The sequence below is a fragment of the Babylonia areolata genome, chromosome 25 (genome assembly GCF_041734735.1).
Source record: "Babylonia areolata isolate BAREFJ2019XMU chromosome 25, ASM4173473v1, whole genome shotgun sequence".
NCBI lineage: Eukaryota > Metazoa > Mollusca > Gastropoda > Neogastropoda > Buccinidae > Babylonia > Babylonia areolata.
The window spans coordinates 9,858,230-9,874,310 of NC_134900.1; the positions used below are offsets into that span (position 1 = coordinate 9,858,230).

At 39.8% G+C, this 16,081-nt stretch overlaps 1 protein-coding gene across 1 annotated transcript; it reads left to right on the top strand.

The window, feature by feature from the left end:
* Window positions 1-1,004: 1,004 nt before the first annotated feature.
* On the top strand, window positions 1,005-11,539 carry LOC143300035 (uncharacterized). The gene is made up of 7 exons (XM_076613591.1): window positions 1,005-1,088; window positions 1,874-2,014; window positions 3,057-3,301; window positions 4,417-4,594; window positions 7,098-7,535; window positions 9,877-10,098; window positions 11,298-11,539. The coding sequence occupies exons 2-7, from the start codon at window positions 1,894-1,896 to the stop codon at window positions 11,537-11,539; spliced, it is 1,446 nt and encodes a 481-aa protein (XP_076469706.1). The 5' UTR covers window positions 1,005-1,088; window positions 1,874-1,893.
* Window positions 11,540-16,081: the final 4,542 nt, after the last annotated feature.

Consider the following 16,081-nt stretch of genomic DNA (forward strand, 5'->3'; position numbering starts at 1 on the left):
CTGATGCTCAGGGACGTTGTTTTGGGAAAGAGGTGGCATGCTTGCTGGCACAGAGGTAAACTAACTCTCAAGGAGAGAGAATTGTGTGCTCCACGGTAGCTCACAGGCACGTACGATCAATCACGGAAATATAAACAGAACAAACAGAACAATACAATGATGACCAATACTATTTTCTTGCTTAAAAAGCTATTTTCACCATGAATGTTCACTGGTTTATAACAACTACAATTCTTTCATACTTCATTATGTTCTTTTTTCTCATAGACAACTACAGATGCTAAATGAAACCCAGAAACACACACACAGAGACAAAGTAGATAACAATGAATAACAAGAGAGGCAAGGCCTTCACGACTCACTTGTGATACACTAAAAAAATCCAAGCTTTTTATGTATTGAGTATAATTTCAAAATGTAATGCTCAAGATGAGAAAGATCAGTTTACAGCAAATTAAGTCCCCTAGCATTAAATACAGAGTAATTTCCCTTTTTTACCCTCTGCACCAAAACGCTTGCAAAATAAATAAAACTTCCATTCTTAGCAAAAGAAGTTCCTGTTTGGAAAAAAAAGAAAAAAAAAGAAAAAAAGACTGGTCTTGTTGTTGGGTCAGAATATCAGATCAAAGTGCCAAGTTTAGAGAATACAAAAAATACAAATATAACAGTAAATGCAGTTTGCATATAATCAGGCTTCATTTTTTATTTTTTTGTGCCCATCCCAGAGGTGCAATATTGTTTTAAACAAGATGACTGGAAAGAACCGAATTTTTCCTAATTTTATGCCTAATTTGGTGTCAACTGACAAAGTATTTGCAGAGAAAATGTCAGTGTTAAAGTTTACCACGGACACACAGACACACAGACAACCGAACACCGGGTTAAGACATAGACTCACTTGGTTTACACAAGTGAGTCAATGAACACACAGCCATTTGTGATAACAGCCATTTGTGATGACGAATTGTGTCGAGTGCAAATGAGAAGGGCGACAACTAGCCTAGTCTGGCTGAAGCAGACAAACCTGTCGTCTGCTTGTTTTCAGAGAGAAGACTGGGGTTTGGGTTTTTTTAGCTGAGCGGCAAGAGGTAACTGTTGAATCAGTTTTTGTGGTTATTATGAGATGATTGAGACTGAGATGGCAGAAAATATCAAAAGAATTATATGCGTGGAAAACATGGCTGGTAGTTGCATGGAAAGCGAAGGCATACTAATTTCATAGTTTTTATGTGAATAATAATTATTGTGGGCACGCATTCGTGTTGATGAAAATTGTCGTTTTGTGGGACGTCATTCTTGGGTGCAATTTAACTGGGCTGCCGAGGGATGTGCTATTAGTAGATAGGGGAGATGGGGTGCAGTCCACTGGTGTGTTCGCATCTCCAGCTAGGCCAGTCCGGCTACCGTATAATAGTAATACACAAAATGCAAAGTTGTTATTTGCGTCTGGTAGTTTTTCGTTCTTGCACCATTGCGCGCGCGCGCGCGTGTGTGTGTGTTTTAGCATTTCATAGATAAGTATGAAACTGCACACACAGTCTGCTCATTAAAAAATGGGGAAGACAAAAAAAAGAGGATAATATAAAACAAAATGTTGTAATGAATAATGTTGCACTTGCAGATTGAAAAATTTTCAGATTTATGAGCCTTTTATAGCTGTGTGCATTCTTAATGCCAGCACAGCAGGACAGTTTAGCTGCTTGAAGAACACAGTGCATTAAACACATTATACACAGCACAAGACAGGGAACAAGAATCCAGATTTATTTATCAATAAGAAAAATTACATTGTCATCTTGCTTGTGTGTGTGTGTGTGTGTGTGTGTGTGTGTAGTTGGTTAATCATTGTTTAAAAGACCTCATTTTGTTTCAGGTTACCACAAATACTGGACCATGGCAGTTGTGCCACATGTTAGTATGCCTGCCATTTTGTGGGTATCGGTGGTGTGTGGATTTGGGGTTTATCCTGTTATTTCTCAGCACTTCCAAAACCACTCATTCAAGGCGGAAGAAGGTAAAACGGCAGAGAATGAGTCCATGACTCAAAACGTAAGAAGAAAGTAAATTTAAGTCAAGCTGATCACTCAGTCTGTCTTACACATGAGTGTAGTGTCTTATATTTTTGCCCAGTGAGTATCAGTAAAAACAAAAATGGCAGACAGACAGACATACACTCACCTCACACTCACAATCACACACATGTGCACACACACACACACACACACACACACACACACACACACATGCACACACTCGCACACACGCACACACTCAGACACACACACTCACACACACTCACACACACACACACACACACATTCTCTCTCTCTATGTCTTACTTGTGAATGTACAAATTATTGCCTCAAGGTTAAAAAATCAATATGTTGTGATATATATATTTGATGATATTTACTTGATATTTGTCATTAGTATCAGCCTGCCTGTCCGTCTGTCTCTTTCTCTCCCTCCATATATATATATATATATATATATATATATATATATATATCACACACACACACACACATATATGTATGTATATATATATATATATATATATATATATATATATATATATATATATAGGGAGGGAGAGAAAGAGACAGACAGATGGACAAGGATTGTTTTCACTGTTCTTTATGTTTGTTATTAGTTTTCTGTTTAGTTTTCTGTACATATAACTCATATTACTCCCTGTCTAAAATTTTCAAATATTCTAAAACAGAGAATACTGAGCACAAGACTGCCACTTTTGATCAGACCTTATGATTTAATGGTTTCTGCTGTAAGTTTGTACGATCTACTTTAAGACAGAATGACCTGTTTATGAAAAAAAGATTTTTCACAGATTATATTTTCATAAGTTTGATTAAAAGTACTGCCGTTGTGTATTAATGAGTATTGCAAAAAGTTTTACAGTTACCTAGACTGTAATTCAAATTTCAAAAATAGATTTGTTTTTTCACAAGTATGTTTTGAAATACTACCTTTGTGTACTGATGCTGCTGACTGCTGTTTCACTGACTGTAATCCATATGCTTTTTTCTGTGTTGCAGTGTTCATCACTGACACCCTTTGTGAATCTGGGCAGGAGGTGGATGCTGGGACCCCTTTTGGGAACTGGAAGCGTGTACTCTTCCCTACCAACAGTAAATGCCAGGGAAGTTTCGTATGCACAATAAACTTCAGATATACGGAATCTGACACTCATACAACAGATATCTGCGTGGACTTTTCACGGATGAAAATCAAAGGCCATCGTTCATATTTGGTGATGAAAGATGAGACTGGCAGTGATTTGGTAGGTAGAGCAGTAGTTTCTGAAGTAATTATGCACTGATTTGTTTTTCTACTTATCAGTGATTGATGTACTGAATGATTGTGTGACTTGATACTCTGATTTATGTTATATCAAAGCCATGCCATACACAACACAGTGCCATCAGTGCCAACTAAGTTTCAAGCATGCATGCCAAGCCAGCTGACGCAACATCGGAAGAAGCATTTGGATTGTTGTTAGTATGGTGAAGCAATGAAAATGAGAAGGAAAAAAATATGGCTGGCCCATTGATGATGTCATTGGAGATGAAGGACTGCGATCGGTGCACTGTCATGATCTTTTGGGAATTCCTGTCAGGGCCTTTGATAAAATGTAAATATTTATCCCTGACCCTGAAAAAGGAAAGAACAAACTGAATGTTCATCAAGTGGGTCCCTGGGACATCCTGAAAATTTCAAGAATGAAACTAGAAAGAAAGTGTTCACCATGTACTGGAGCTTCAGTCTGATGCAAGGTTTGTCTGCTACGAAGAGGAATCATTTCCCTTCTCTGTTGAGCCCAGAAAGCTAGACAGTTATGACATGAATTTTTGCCTCCCTGCTTTTTTTTGTGTGCAGCAATTTGATTATAATGTGTAGCATAAGAGTGACACACTCTGAAGGCAGTCTGGGACCACCTAGAGTTATGGTAAAGAATCCCTTGGACCCCCAAGGTTTGTGAAACTTGTCAGAAGCCCTGGGCTTGACGGAGATCCCAGCAGACAAAACACAACAGGGCTGATGATGTCAGTTACTTGCAGCCTGACCTACACAACGAGACTGAGACTTGATGGAGCGATATGGACATGATGGAACACTTATGTCAGAGTGGTCCAGGTCTTTCTGTCTGTTTTATTTCGTATGTTTTGGTGTCAGTGATAAATTTGCATTCTAGAACATGTCAGTGATCAATTTTACATTCCAGAACAGCAGTATGATTATTGTGGCAATGAATACCTTCCGAAATATTTGTCACTTTTCACTGTTCAAAACTCTTGTCTTTCAGTAGGAGAGAAGATGCCGGCAAATTGTTGTTTTAAGAGTTGAAAATAGAGGTGAGAACAGTTTGTACTGATGTCAGAAATTTCTCATTTTCAGGATGCTCTGTCTGAGAAGAGATACCCACAGAGAGACAAATACATAAGCACCAAATTCTGCACCAACAAGAAGCACACCTTGAAAATGACTTTCACTGCAGGCTGTGATGAGCATCTGGATAAAATATATATCGGCTGGATGTATGTCTTTGTGCAGTCTACCGCCACTGGCAGCATTTGTAAGTTTCTTTGGGTTTTTTTTCTGTTCTACTGTGTGTATATTTATTGTGGAAAAAATGGTCAGAAGTAAAATTGGTAGAAGAGATCAGTACTGGTGTGGTAAAACTAAAAGTGAAGTCTATAGACAGGCTTTTTTTTTTTTGTCTTTGTTTTTGTTTGTTTATTGTTGGTTTTGTTGTTTTGTTGTTGTCTTACAGTGTCTGTGAAACAGAACAGATTTTTTTAGATGTGGAGTAGGTAGGTGAAGTGTGTGTGTGTGTGCCTGTGTGTGTGTCACGCGTGCTAAAGCGGACATGCACCCGCCCCAAGATACCCCACTACAGACGCCACAACACAACAAGCCCACGCAGAAATGAGATTATGTAATGCATTTAATGATTGTGTGTATATGTCTATAGATGTATATATAAAAAAATTATCAAGAGCATACAAACAAACAAACAAAAAAACAACAACAACAACAAAAAACCAGCAGCAGAACTACATCTTTAGTCTTTTCACATTGTACCACAAGGGCACTGATAAGTGAGATCAGTCAAACCACCATCAGGTCCACTTGGAGGCACTGCATCTCAGTCTCACCCACCAATATTAAACAGTTATGGTTTTATGAAAATAAAATGAACAAAGGTAAACTAGAAGCACAGGATGGTCTTTCTTTTGTTTTTCACGATAAAATATCAAACACATGAACACAGAAGTGTTGCTGATGCTGGCGGACTGAAGACAGGCTGCCAGTGTGGAAAACGTCAGCGGAGCTCTCAGCGGATCCGTCGCCGGCTCCGAGAGGCAGGTGGTCTGGAACCACCATGTTACAAATAAAACTTTGACCAAACTAGCAGCAACCAGCGAGGAGCACATCGAAAGATGCATTGGCAACCCAAAACCATTGCTGAATAATTATTTCGAGAGATATCAAATTTTACAAATATTATGGAAAACATACGTTTATAGTTGTTGTTTTTTTCTTAAAGAAAGTGAATGACATTATCAGTGGTTGCCAGCATCTTTTCCGCACGCCTCGCCACAGTAAAAATAGACTAACCATTATCTCCCTTCCTTTCCAGTATTTCACATGTCATAAATACAAATCACCATTTACCATATACCACACTGTTTTCCACAAGCATGAATTTACTCCCGATGTTAACTCGTGGCCTCTAGTTGGATGAGCTCCTTAAACCTTAACAAAAATAGCCAATAAAATTGTCTTGAGCATGTGAAAAGCAAGATATCTAAAATTACCCCCCTTCCATTTAAAAAACTACCACTTGGGCAGACAATGTCATAAAAATGTAGCTCCTCCCCATTTCTTAAATTTCAATATTTATTTCTTACATTTCCATTATAACATATGAGCAACACGTGACAACTCATCGCCCCTTCATAGGCTCATAACATTCACAGTAATAAACCATGACAAGAGAAAGGTCACAACAAACAGGAGACAGAAAATACAAACGTAAGAATGAACCACGACGGAGAAAAACAATACATAAACAGGTCTGGAACACAAGCTCCTACCTAGAGCGACATGACGTTGCCCCACGACTGGAACGGAGGCACAACACCTCAAAGATGCGCGCCAGGCAGAACCCCAGAACTCGATGCTGTCAACTGTGGAGAATCACTGACGAGACAAAGACAAAAGCCACCCACTGGCCAACGCACAGTGTTCTGTAAACAAACAAACGGGTGCTAACATCGAAACAAAGAAACGAAGAACAGTTCCATCTGGCGGACATAAAGTGCAGATAGGGGAAAACCGGCGAGGAGCATTTGAAGCACTAGAACTCCGCTCACTCTGCTCACTCAGCTTCCTATATATTCTTTTTCGTTCAGTTGCACGAGACACTTATAAAACATAGAAAACATGACACAACACCATGATCTCTCTCTACGCTTGAACGCCCAGCCACCAAGGGGAACATGCACGACGAAAAACATTGTGCACGCACATAAGCAACACACTCGCCTCTAAAAATAATTCAGCGACCCACCAGCCTCCGCCAACTTCGCTTGCCATGAGAGAAGAAAGAGGGGATGAGACGGATTTGAACCCCTTCCATAAATGCAAAAGAAAAGAAAAAACAGCGGAACCATTATGTCGACCGTGACAGTGTGTGCATGTGTGTGTGTGTGTGTATGTTTGTGTGAGCATATGTGTGTGCACAGACACGCTCTGTTCTGTTAAGACAAATAGATTATAACTGAAATACAACACCATGCATGTCTAAATAATACAAAAAAATTGATTCCATCCATAATGCTTTGGAAACTGTTAATTTTTTAATTTAATTTAATTTAATTTTTTTTAGACAGGAACATGAGTTTTTAAAATATTAGCAAAGACAGCGAGAACAAAAAAAAAAAACAACCCCCACCCCCCCCCCACCCCCCAAAAACATGAACAATACACCAGAAAGCAAATTTTCTGCACCATGAGCCTAACTGCTGCTGCTAGCGTCACATTACTCTCCCCTTCTATTTATGATTTTTCAGATTTTCTGGATGGCGGAGCCAGACATCATCACAAAATGCTGGGAGGGATGTCCAGGATGTCGCTCCGCTCTCACGTGTGGGCTGGTGTTCCCCACACCTCCACTGACCAGCTGAGCACGCTGCGCCTGTCTGTCCACAAAGAGTACAGGAGCAGCACTCCGGTGTGCTTTGAATGGAATCCAGCAGTCATGCCCACGGTGCCACGCGGGGTCAGCTACAGGATTTTTGAGGTTTATGTCAACGAGGATCGTGCATTGTCAACGTATGCAGAAATGTCGGAAGGAGAGGTGGTGAAGTCTCCCACGTTTTACCACAACTGCCACTCACTTCGTTTGATCCGCGAGGTGGTGGTTGAAGTGAGGAGGGACACCTGGGTGTCCAGACACGGGCTTTGGGACGAGCGGCGGCTTTTGTTTGACATTGTCGTTGGATTGGACAGTGAGTTGACCAAAGTTTTGATTTTGCAGTATGTATGACACATGCACATACACATATATCCATCCATCAACTCATACATGCACATGCACTCAAATTCACACACACACACACACACACACACACACATACACACACACACTCACACTCACACACACACAGAGAAACAGATGCACACACACATACATGCACACACTCACTCACTTACTCACACACACATACACATGCATGCTGATGAAGCTCAACTTCAGAAGAGTGATACCCCTGAAAAATTGTCCTTGCTCTTGCAAGAAACATCTGAATGCTTCCTGGACATTCAAAACTGGATGACTTTAAATAAGTTACAATTGAACGCAGACAAAACAAAAGCAGTGATCATAGGAACTAAACAAAAATTCTCTTCCATCACAACTGACAAAATCAAACTTGGCAGTTCATCCATCCCTCTTTCCAGCTCAGTCAAAAACCTCTGCATTTTCCTTAAAAACACACTGTCCATGCAAAAATTTATCAGTCATACATGTCAATCCTGCTGCTGTCAGTTGTGACGCATCAGTTCCATTCAGAAATATCTGTCCACTGACACAACATCTAGACTTGTTGTTTCTCTCATTCTCTCTTGCCTTAACTACTGTAACTCTCTGTTGTCTGGTTTGTCTGCTTCATCCATTCAGGCCCTTCAGCGTATACAAAACTCTGCTGCCCGACTCATCCTCAGAAAGAAAAGATCTGAGCACATCACTCCTCTTTTACAAAATCTCCATTGGCTCCCTGTCTCACAGAATAAAGATCAGCACTCTGTTATAAATGTATTCACAAATCTGCCCCTTCCTATCTCTGCAGCTTCACCTCTACACTGCATCTTGCTCTCTGCAGTTGGCTTCAGATCCACTATGTTTATGCATACCCAGATTCAAACACTCCACAGTTGGACGCCGTTCTTTCTCTGTCTCTGGACCTTGCATTTGGAATGAACTTCTCTTTCGCTTCGTCAGGTCGCCGCACTTAGCTCTTTCAAGTCTGGCCTTAAAACCCACTTTTTTACAAAATAGCATTCTTCAGTTTTAGAGTTATGCATGCGTGTGAATGACTGGTGTGAAAGCGCTTAGATTTGTCTCTGCACAAGATTCAGCGCTATATAAATACTCTCATCATTATTATTATACACACACAGACACACACACACAGACACACACATGGGGACACATGCACACCCACACACATTCACTCACACACACACTCACTTACTCCATCACTGAGCCATGCAACGAATAACAGCAAAAAATGCTCAGTATTGAAGGGAGCAAATCATGCTGAGTAGCTGAGCCAGACTATTACCAGTGGTGGGGTGAGGGGTTGGTGGTTAGGGGGAGGGGGGGTCCATCTTAATACTGCAGTAACCACAAAAATTGGCCAACGGAGCAAAGCTACTGGCTGCAGCTTGCATCAGTTAGATACAGTTGCAAGCATCCTCGCCAAACAGGGAGTACACAAAAATCCTGTCTTTGGAGACACATACTATTTGGATTGTGGACAGGTTGACAATACTGCACACTCTGTGCTATGCTTCTGTGCCAAGCTTCCTGTTGTACACACTCTGCCTTCATATCAGGTTGAGACACTGCAGGAATTGTTGACAGGAAATGTGAATAAAACTAAAAAAAAAGAAAAAGAAAAAAGTGCACAGGGTTGTGCAGTCCACTGAGAGCCCTTGCATGACTCTGTACCGGGTAGGAGCCAGTGCAGTCCCCACCCCCACCCCCAAAACCTCATCAGTATCTTTTGACATTGTTCGAATTTACCTTCTTTTTCTGAGTGCCAGTCGGGCACTGGACAAAACATTTGTGTGCCCAGTTGTGTTTTTGGGTGCCAGCATGATAAAATGAAGTAAAATATGCCAAGCAAAGTCTTTCTGCCAGGCTTCATTGTACACGTGCTGGTGCTTTGATTTGTTTTTCATGTATGTATGCATGTATTAAATGTTAAACTCGAATAAAAATGTATATTTAAAAAAAACAAAAAAAAAAACAAACAAAAAAAAACCCCACAACATCACAAGGAAAGTTTTCCCTCAGTTATACACAGCTCTGTAGAAGAGAGAGCATTGCAAATACCTATACATGTAAACCATTGCTCTCATGAGGTGCAGAAATTCTAATTTTATGTGTAAGCAATCTCTTTTTTTATTATAAAAAACAACAACAACAACACCCAAACAAATCTAAAACAGATGCCTCAGTAATGCTGAAAAAAACCCCAAAAAACAACAACCAACAACCCATAAAACAACCATTGACACTCCACACAGTTTACAAGAAATGATTGATCAAATGTTTGGCTGCAGATGAAGGTAAGCCTGTGTACGGCCCTCTCAGACCCCAACCAGGCTACCACACATCGACAGCCATCTACTCCACCACCCATGAGCAGGGAGAAGACCAGACGTCTTTCCTGGGGACCTTCTGGGAGGAGTACAAAACGATAATTTGCGCATGCATCAGTGTTCCTGTTTCTATAGTGCTTTTCTACTGCTGCTGCTGTAAAAAGGGGACCAGCAACGGTAAAGGTAATGTTTGCTTTAAAGTAACCCCCCAAAGCAGAGCAATAACAGTACTTAAAGGTATTGTAGAATTGTGTAAAGCAACCTATTGGCCAATGTCCACAGGTTAACTTGTTCAGAGCTTGTTTATTGAATGCTTTCAAAGTAAAAAAAAAAAAAAAAAGAAAAAAAAAAGAAGGGGTGGGTGGGGGGAAGTAATGGTATTGTTTACTTACAAAGTAAAAAAAAAAAAAAGGAGGGGGAAAGGGGTGGGGAGTAATAACAGTATTTAAAGGTATTGCTTACTTTGAAAGGGAAAAAAAAAGACAGACAAAAGGCAAAACCTTCATGGCTCACATGTGAGAGCCCTGCTGTTCAAGAAGAAAACTGAAAAGGAAGGGGTGGGGGAGATGGGAGTTGAGATACGAGTGGGGGAGTACCAGTACATATATCCAAATCATATGTTTTGTTCACCGTCACAAATGAGTGTTTGTCAAACATACTGGAAACATAGCTGTTCCATCTTTTGCAAGCCAACACTGATTGGCGTTTCTTGTTTTACGATCTTAATATAGATCAACCACAGCATTCAGACTTTCCTCAGGACTTACTCTGCTTTGTTAAATTGCCAAGTGCATTTTCGGGCATAATCACTCTGGACAAGTAGAGTTCTTTCATCAGATTTTGTCTGACTGATGATGCATTATTGTAAAGTGTTTTGATAGGCTTGAAAGTGCTATATAAATGTTTTATTATTATCATTATTAGCATCATCATTATAATTATTATTATTATATAGTGTTTGTGGCTGTGGGTGGGTGTTTACTCTGTGTGTGTGCGCTCTGTGTGTGTGTGTGTGCGTATGTGTGTGTGTTTGCGTGTGTAGGGTATATATATTGTGTGTGTGTGTGTGTGTGTGTGTGTGTGAGTGTGTGTGTGTGTGTGTGTGTGTGTGTGTGTGTGTGTGATTGTTCATATCAGCAGTTTGTAGTATTCTCTTGGTGTATATAGATACATATATATGTGTTGTTTTTATGTGCAGAGGTATGTCATTAGGCACTAGTGTAAATGTATTGTTTCATGTGAGGCGCTTAGAGCACATCATATGGGGAGTTTGCACTATATATTATCTATTGTTATTATCATTATCATGATTATTATTACTATTATCATTGTATCAAGTCACCAGAAAATAAACAGTGTGGTTTTTTTGGGTTTTTTTGCAGATGACACCACCAATGCAGAAGACAACAACATGATGGCAGACACCCCGCGGAACGACGACGACGGTACTGTGGAGGCAGACAGCAGACCCAGGGAACCAGAAGCCTACCTCTTGATGCCCAGAACTAGCCCTTCAGCGCCGTCCCTGAACGAGGTCACGGAGGACCCTGGAGGAGAAGGTGCTGTTCCCCGCGTCATGACGTGTGACCCTCCGTCCTACTATGACCTGTTCCCTGAGAAATGATGGGCTGTTGTGTAGCTTTGTTCAGTATACATACATATATATATATATATATATATATATATATATGTGTGTGTGTGTGTGTGTATGTATGTGTATGTGTATATATGTACACATAGTTATCTTCTTCTTCTCACCTGTACTTCTGTGAAAAGTCATTGGGGGCACTGCACAGAAGAACTGCACACCAGATTGCTTCAGGTGTGTCAAAGCCTGGGTCTCTGCAAATACTTTTGCTGTCCATTCTGCAGCGTTGTCAGTCCATCGTTGTTGTCTTTTTCAAAGAGCCAGTGGCCTTTCTAAAACAATCTATATATATATATAGAGAGAGAGAGAGAGTTGTTCAGGCAATGGGCTTCTGATCCAGTGTAGTGCAGTGATCCGGGTTCAAGGCCATGTTCTGGCATGGTGTGTGTCCATGGGAAAGGCACTTTCACAATAAATTTCCTCACTCACTCCGCCCGGGTATGAACGGGGGATGCCTGACTTCGGTGGAGGAAGGTTAAAAACGGCAGAAGGAGAGGACTGGGCCCTGTCGTCCTGTGCTGAGCCCCTTGACACAGTGGATAGGAATTCATTGCTCTGTTGGTCGTTAAAGGCTGCGGAACCTTAACTCTCTCCATATGAACGGCGAAAGAGACGACATTAACAGCGTTTCACCCCAGCGAACAATACGATCCCCAACAGAGAAAGGAAAGACAGGATCGACTCAGAGGTAGAAAAATACGAAGAACTCGAGGGGGCCGAGTCGAAACGAGTACACAGAATGTAAGCACAATACACATGCAAGCCGCATACAACAAAATAAGGCCGAATGAAAACGCTTAATAGCCAAAAAAAGCGTTAGACGAGACAGAGCGAAAACCTGACAAGATGGCGTGGAGAGCCTTGGCCAAAGGAATGATTCAGCGCTTATAGCTGTTAGAGGCGTTTGATTGGCTAAGAGCGGGCCAGACTAAGAGGGGCGTCTTTTCACTGTTAGCCGCGCGAAATTTGGCCAAACAGAGCAAACCATAGGCCTAGTTTGCATCAGTTTGACATGGCAAGCATATGTAAACACCAAACATGGAGTATAATACAAACTCCTCCTATTACCATCATCAAAATATTGCAAGCGGAAGGCTCTTATACTGAAGAAGTGAATGTTGACAAAGAATACCACAATTCTGACGACAGAAGCTAAAGGTTGGGTCATTGAGACACCCACTGGACATCCGAGGGGTCTGTGTAGAGGAGAAGAGAGGGCCGGCCGTACTGAGTGAGTTAAACCTTTCAATATCAGTATCTATGTATCTATATGTCTATATAATCTATGTATGAGTAAATGTATATGTGTATGTGTGTGTGTGTGTGTATACACACAAACACACACACACACACACACACACACACACACACATGTATAGTTCCGTATGTATTTTCATTGTAGTGTGTGTTTTGCGTCATATGCTCTCAGTCTTTCTCTTTCATTTTGTTGTGTCTGTACCTTTGTATACATATCTCCTTTTTGTTTTTGTGCTGGGGACAGGTCAGGTGGATGTTCATGCCTGTGTGCGTGTGTGTGTGTGTGTTTGTGTGTTTCAGTGACTGTCAATGTGTGTGTGTGTTTGACATCGGTCAGCTGGGAAACAAAAATCTCTATCCATACTTGCTCTAATCTACCAAAGTGATGAAATGGTTTTGAAACTTTTTTGTGTGTTACTTGAAAGGTAAGTCCCTTTCTGGCATGTTGACATAAGAAGCAGACACAGAAACAGTCGTCAGACTATGAAGACAGACACATATCCATGTATATGCAAAGACGGCTGGTAAGTATACATACAGGTAAAAATACAAACAAACATACATAAAATCAAATGTACATGGATTTTTACTTTCATGCAAACATATACCTGTAAAGACATCCAAAAGATATGAAACTTATTTATTTGTTGTAATCATAGCGCACACAGCAAAGGAATATTCTCTGTAACCTAAGAATAGATAAGTCATTGAGCTTGAGCTAGAAAGGGAAATGTACAAGGTGAAAGAGTCAGTCTGTGTGTGTGTTGTTTTTTTTGGTGTTTTATCCTTGAAAATGATTTTTAGGTTTTTATGATTTGATCATTTGAGTACAGTACTGTTTGTTGATTGCTTATTTTGGTATGGTTTTGCTGGTTTCTCATTCAAACTCAGGAAGCATGATTAATTCTGCTTGTATGTGATTTTGATTTTACACCACACATCCCATGTTGTTGTTATTGTTTTTTGTACATTTGTTGAAAAAAAATCCTTTTTAGAAAAGTATATTTAAAATGAACATTTGCATTCCATACAAATATTGATATGCACAATATGAACGTGTGGTGGGTTTTTTTTTTTTTTTTTTTGTTTTTTTTCCACTCCGGTTTTAGTAGGCCAGCAGATTTGTTGACTTGGGGTGATTGGGGGGGAAAAAACACGACGTTTTCCACCCTCAACCTATCAGGCACTCATCCTGAGATCAAAAGCACTTTGAAAGTCCAGTGCTCAAACCACTGAACCTGTTGTGCTGGTCACTTTCAGATTTTGAAAATGGTGCTGCATGAATGTAGGGGGAGTGGAAACAAATGACGTTCCTGCTCTTTGTGTTGTGCATGGGGTTGTATTACTTTGTTACTAAAGATTTCACCGTGTGAAATTTGGGCTTTTCTCCCTTGGGGAGAGCAGCACAGTGCAGCGCCATCCATATTTTTTGTTGTTGTTGTTGTTGTTTTTTGTTGTTGTTGTTGCTGCAAGTGTATTTGTTTCACTATCAAAGTGAATTTTTCTACAGAACCTACAGAATTTTACCAGGGACAACCCTTTTGTTGTCATGGGTTCTTTTATGTGCACATATTGCAAGTTCTTTCTCTTGGTTTATTGTCTCATCTTTTGCTTTTCTTTGGAAAAAGATTTTTTTGTTGTTGTTGTTGTTTTGTTTGAAATGACGTCCACTGTCAGAAGAGATTGGCTTTTTTAACTTTGTGCAATATTTACCTATCCAGTTTGCCTGTGTGATGCCATCATTTTTATGGCCCTTTTTTCTTCTTAATTTTTGCTTTTTATCAGTGTAAAGACTGTCTTTGTTTCTGTTGTGTAGTGTTGTGGTTGTCTTTATGTGAAAAGAAAAAGACAAAAAGAAAGACATCTTATTGTTGGTCCCATAACTGTTTTGTATGGCTTGCAATCTCTGGGTTTTTTTTCATCTTTGTGCCTTCATATAAATTTAGGTTCATTGTTCTAAAACATGAAGAATATTGTGAATGCCTGCCATATTTATTTCCCATATACATGAAGATTATAGTGAATGCTTATCATATCTAACTCTCCTGTGCAGGAAGATAATAGTGAATGCTAACGTTATTTAACTCTCCCAAGTGAATGAAGATTATAGTGAATACTTCCTGTCTCTAACTCCTCTGTGCATGAAGATAAAAGTGAATGTTTACCATATTTAACTCCCATGTGCGGGCACTGGTGGTTCTTTCAGTTATTCTTTGCTAGAAATTCATCCTTTTCTGTCGCTTTCTTTGTGTCAGTTTTTTTTTCTTTCTGTTGTCTCTTCCGTTCTTATTTGTCATGAACCTCTTACTGTGAAACACTTATTAATTGACTGCTGGGATTTGAACGAGGTCTGACATAAACACTACACAGCTGAGTCCTTGAGAACACTGTTCAGGGATGTGCCTCCCTGGGCAGTAATGGACTTTTTAAGAGAAACAAATATTTTTAACAAGATTTAGATATTTTTAATTGCATGTTTTTTTTAAAAAAAGGCATACTGTAAAGATCTGTTGTGGTCACAGCCCTGAGATGGCCTAAGTGGCTGGCTGGGCTGTAAACATAAAAATTTTAAATAAGATATTTTATTTACAGTTTTGAGAAGATTTTTTTTGTTGAAACGTGGTGATAGCCCTGAGATGGCCTAAACGGTCGGCTGGGCTCTAAACAACATGAATTGAATTGAATTGAATTGCCTTCGTGATTTTGTTCTTGTTTTTCTTGAAAGTCTTGAATTTGTTTTTTTTTCTCCTTTTCTGGACTTGATAATCTAGCATGCTGACTATGTTGTGTTCTTTTTTTGTGCCCAGGACATGTGATTTATCTGCTGGTGTTTATTTGGTTCTGCATGCCCGTTGTTATATATAATTTTGTGTATTATGCATGATAATGGTTTTGTTTATGTTAACCCTTTTTTATATCCCCTGTGTGTGTGTGAGTGTGTGTGTGTGTGTGTGTGTGTGTGTGTGTGTGTGTGTGTGTGTGTGTGATCCTGTGTCTGTTTGTTTGTGTGTGTGTGTGTGTGTGCTTTTGTTTTCAATCAAGATTATCTATTAGAAGTATGTAGTTGATCTTTTGTTTTTCTGTTTATTTTTTTCTTCTTCTTGAAGCAGCTTGAAATTATATGCATGGTCAGCAAATATTTTCACCTAATCATGAATCTCATATCTTTCTGTGCCATTGTACATGCGATGTTCTTCAATATTTTTGAAAATATCTCAGGTTATACATGGTTCATCATTTTGTGTTTTATGAGCCTATGAT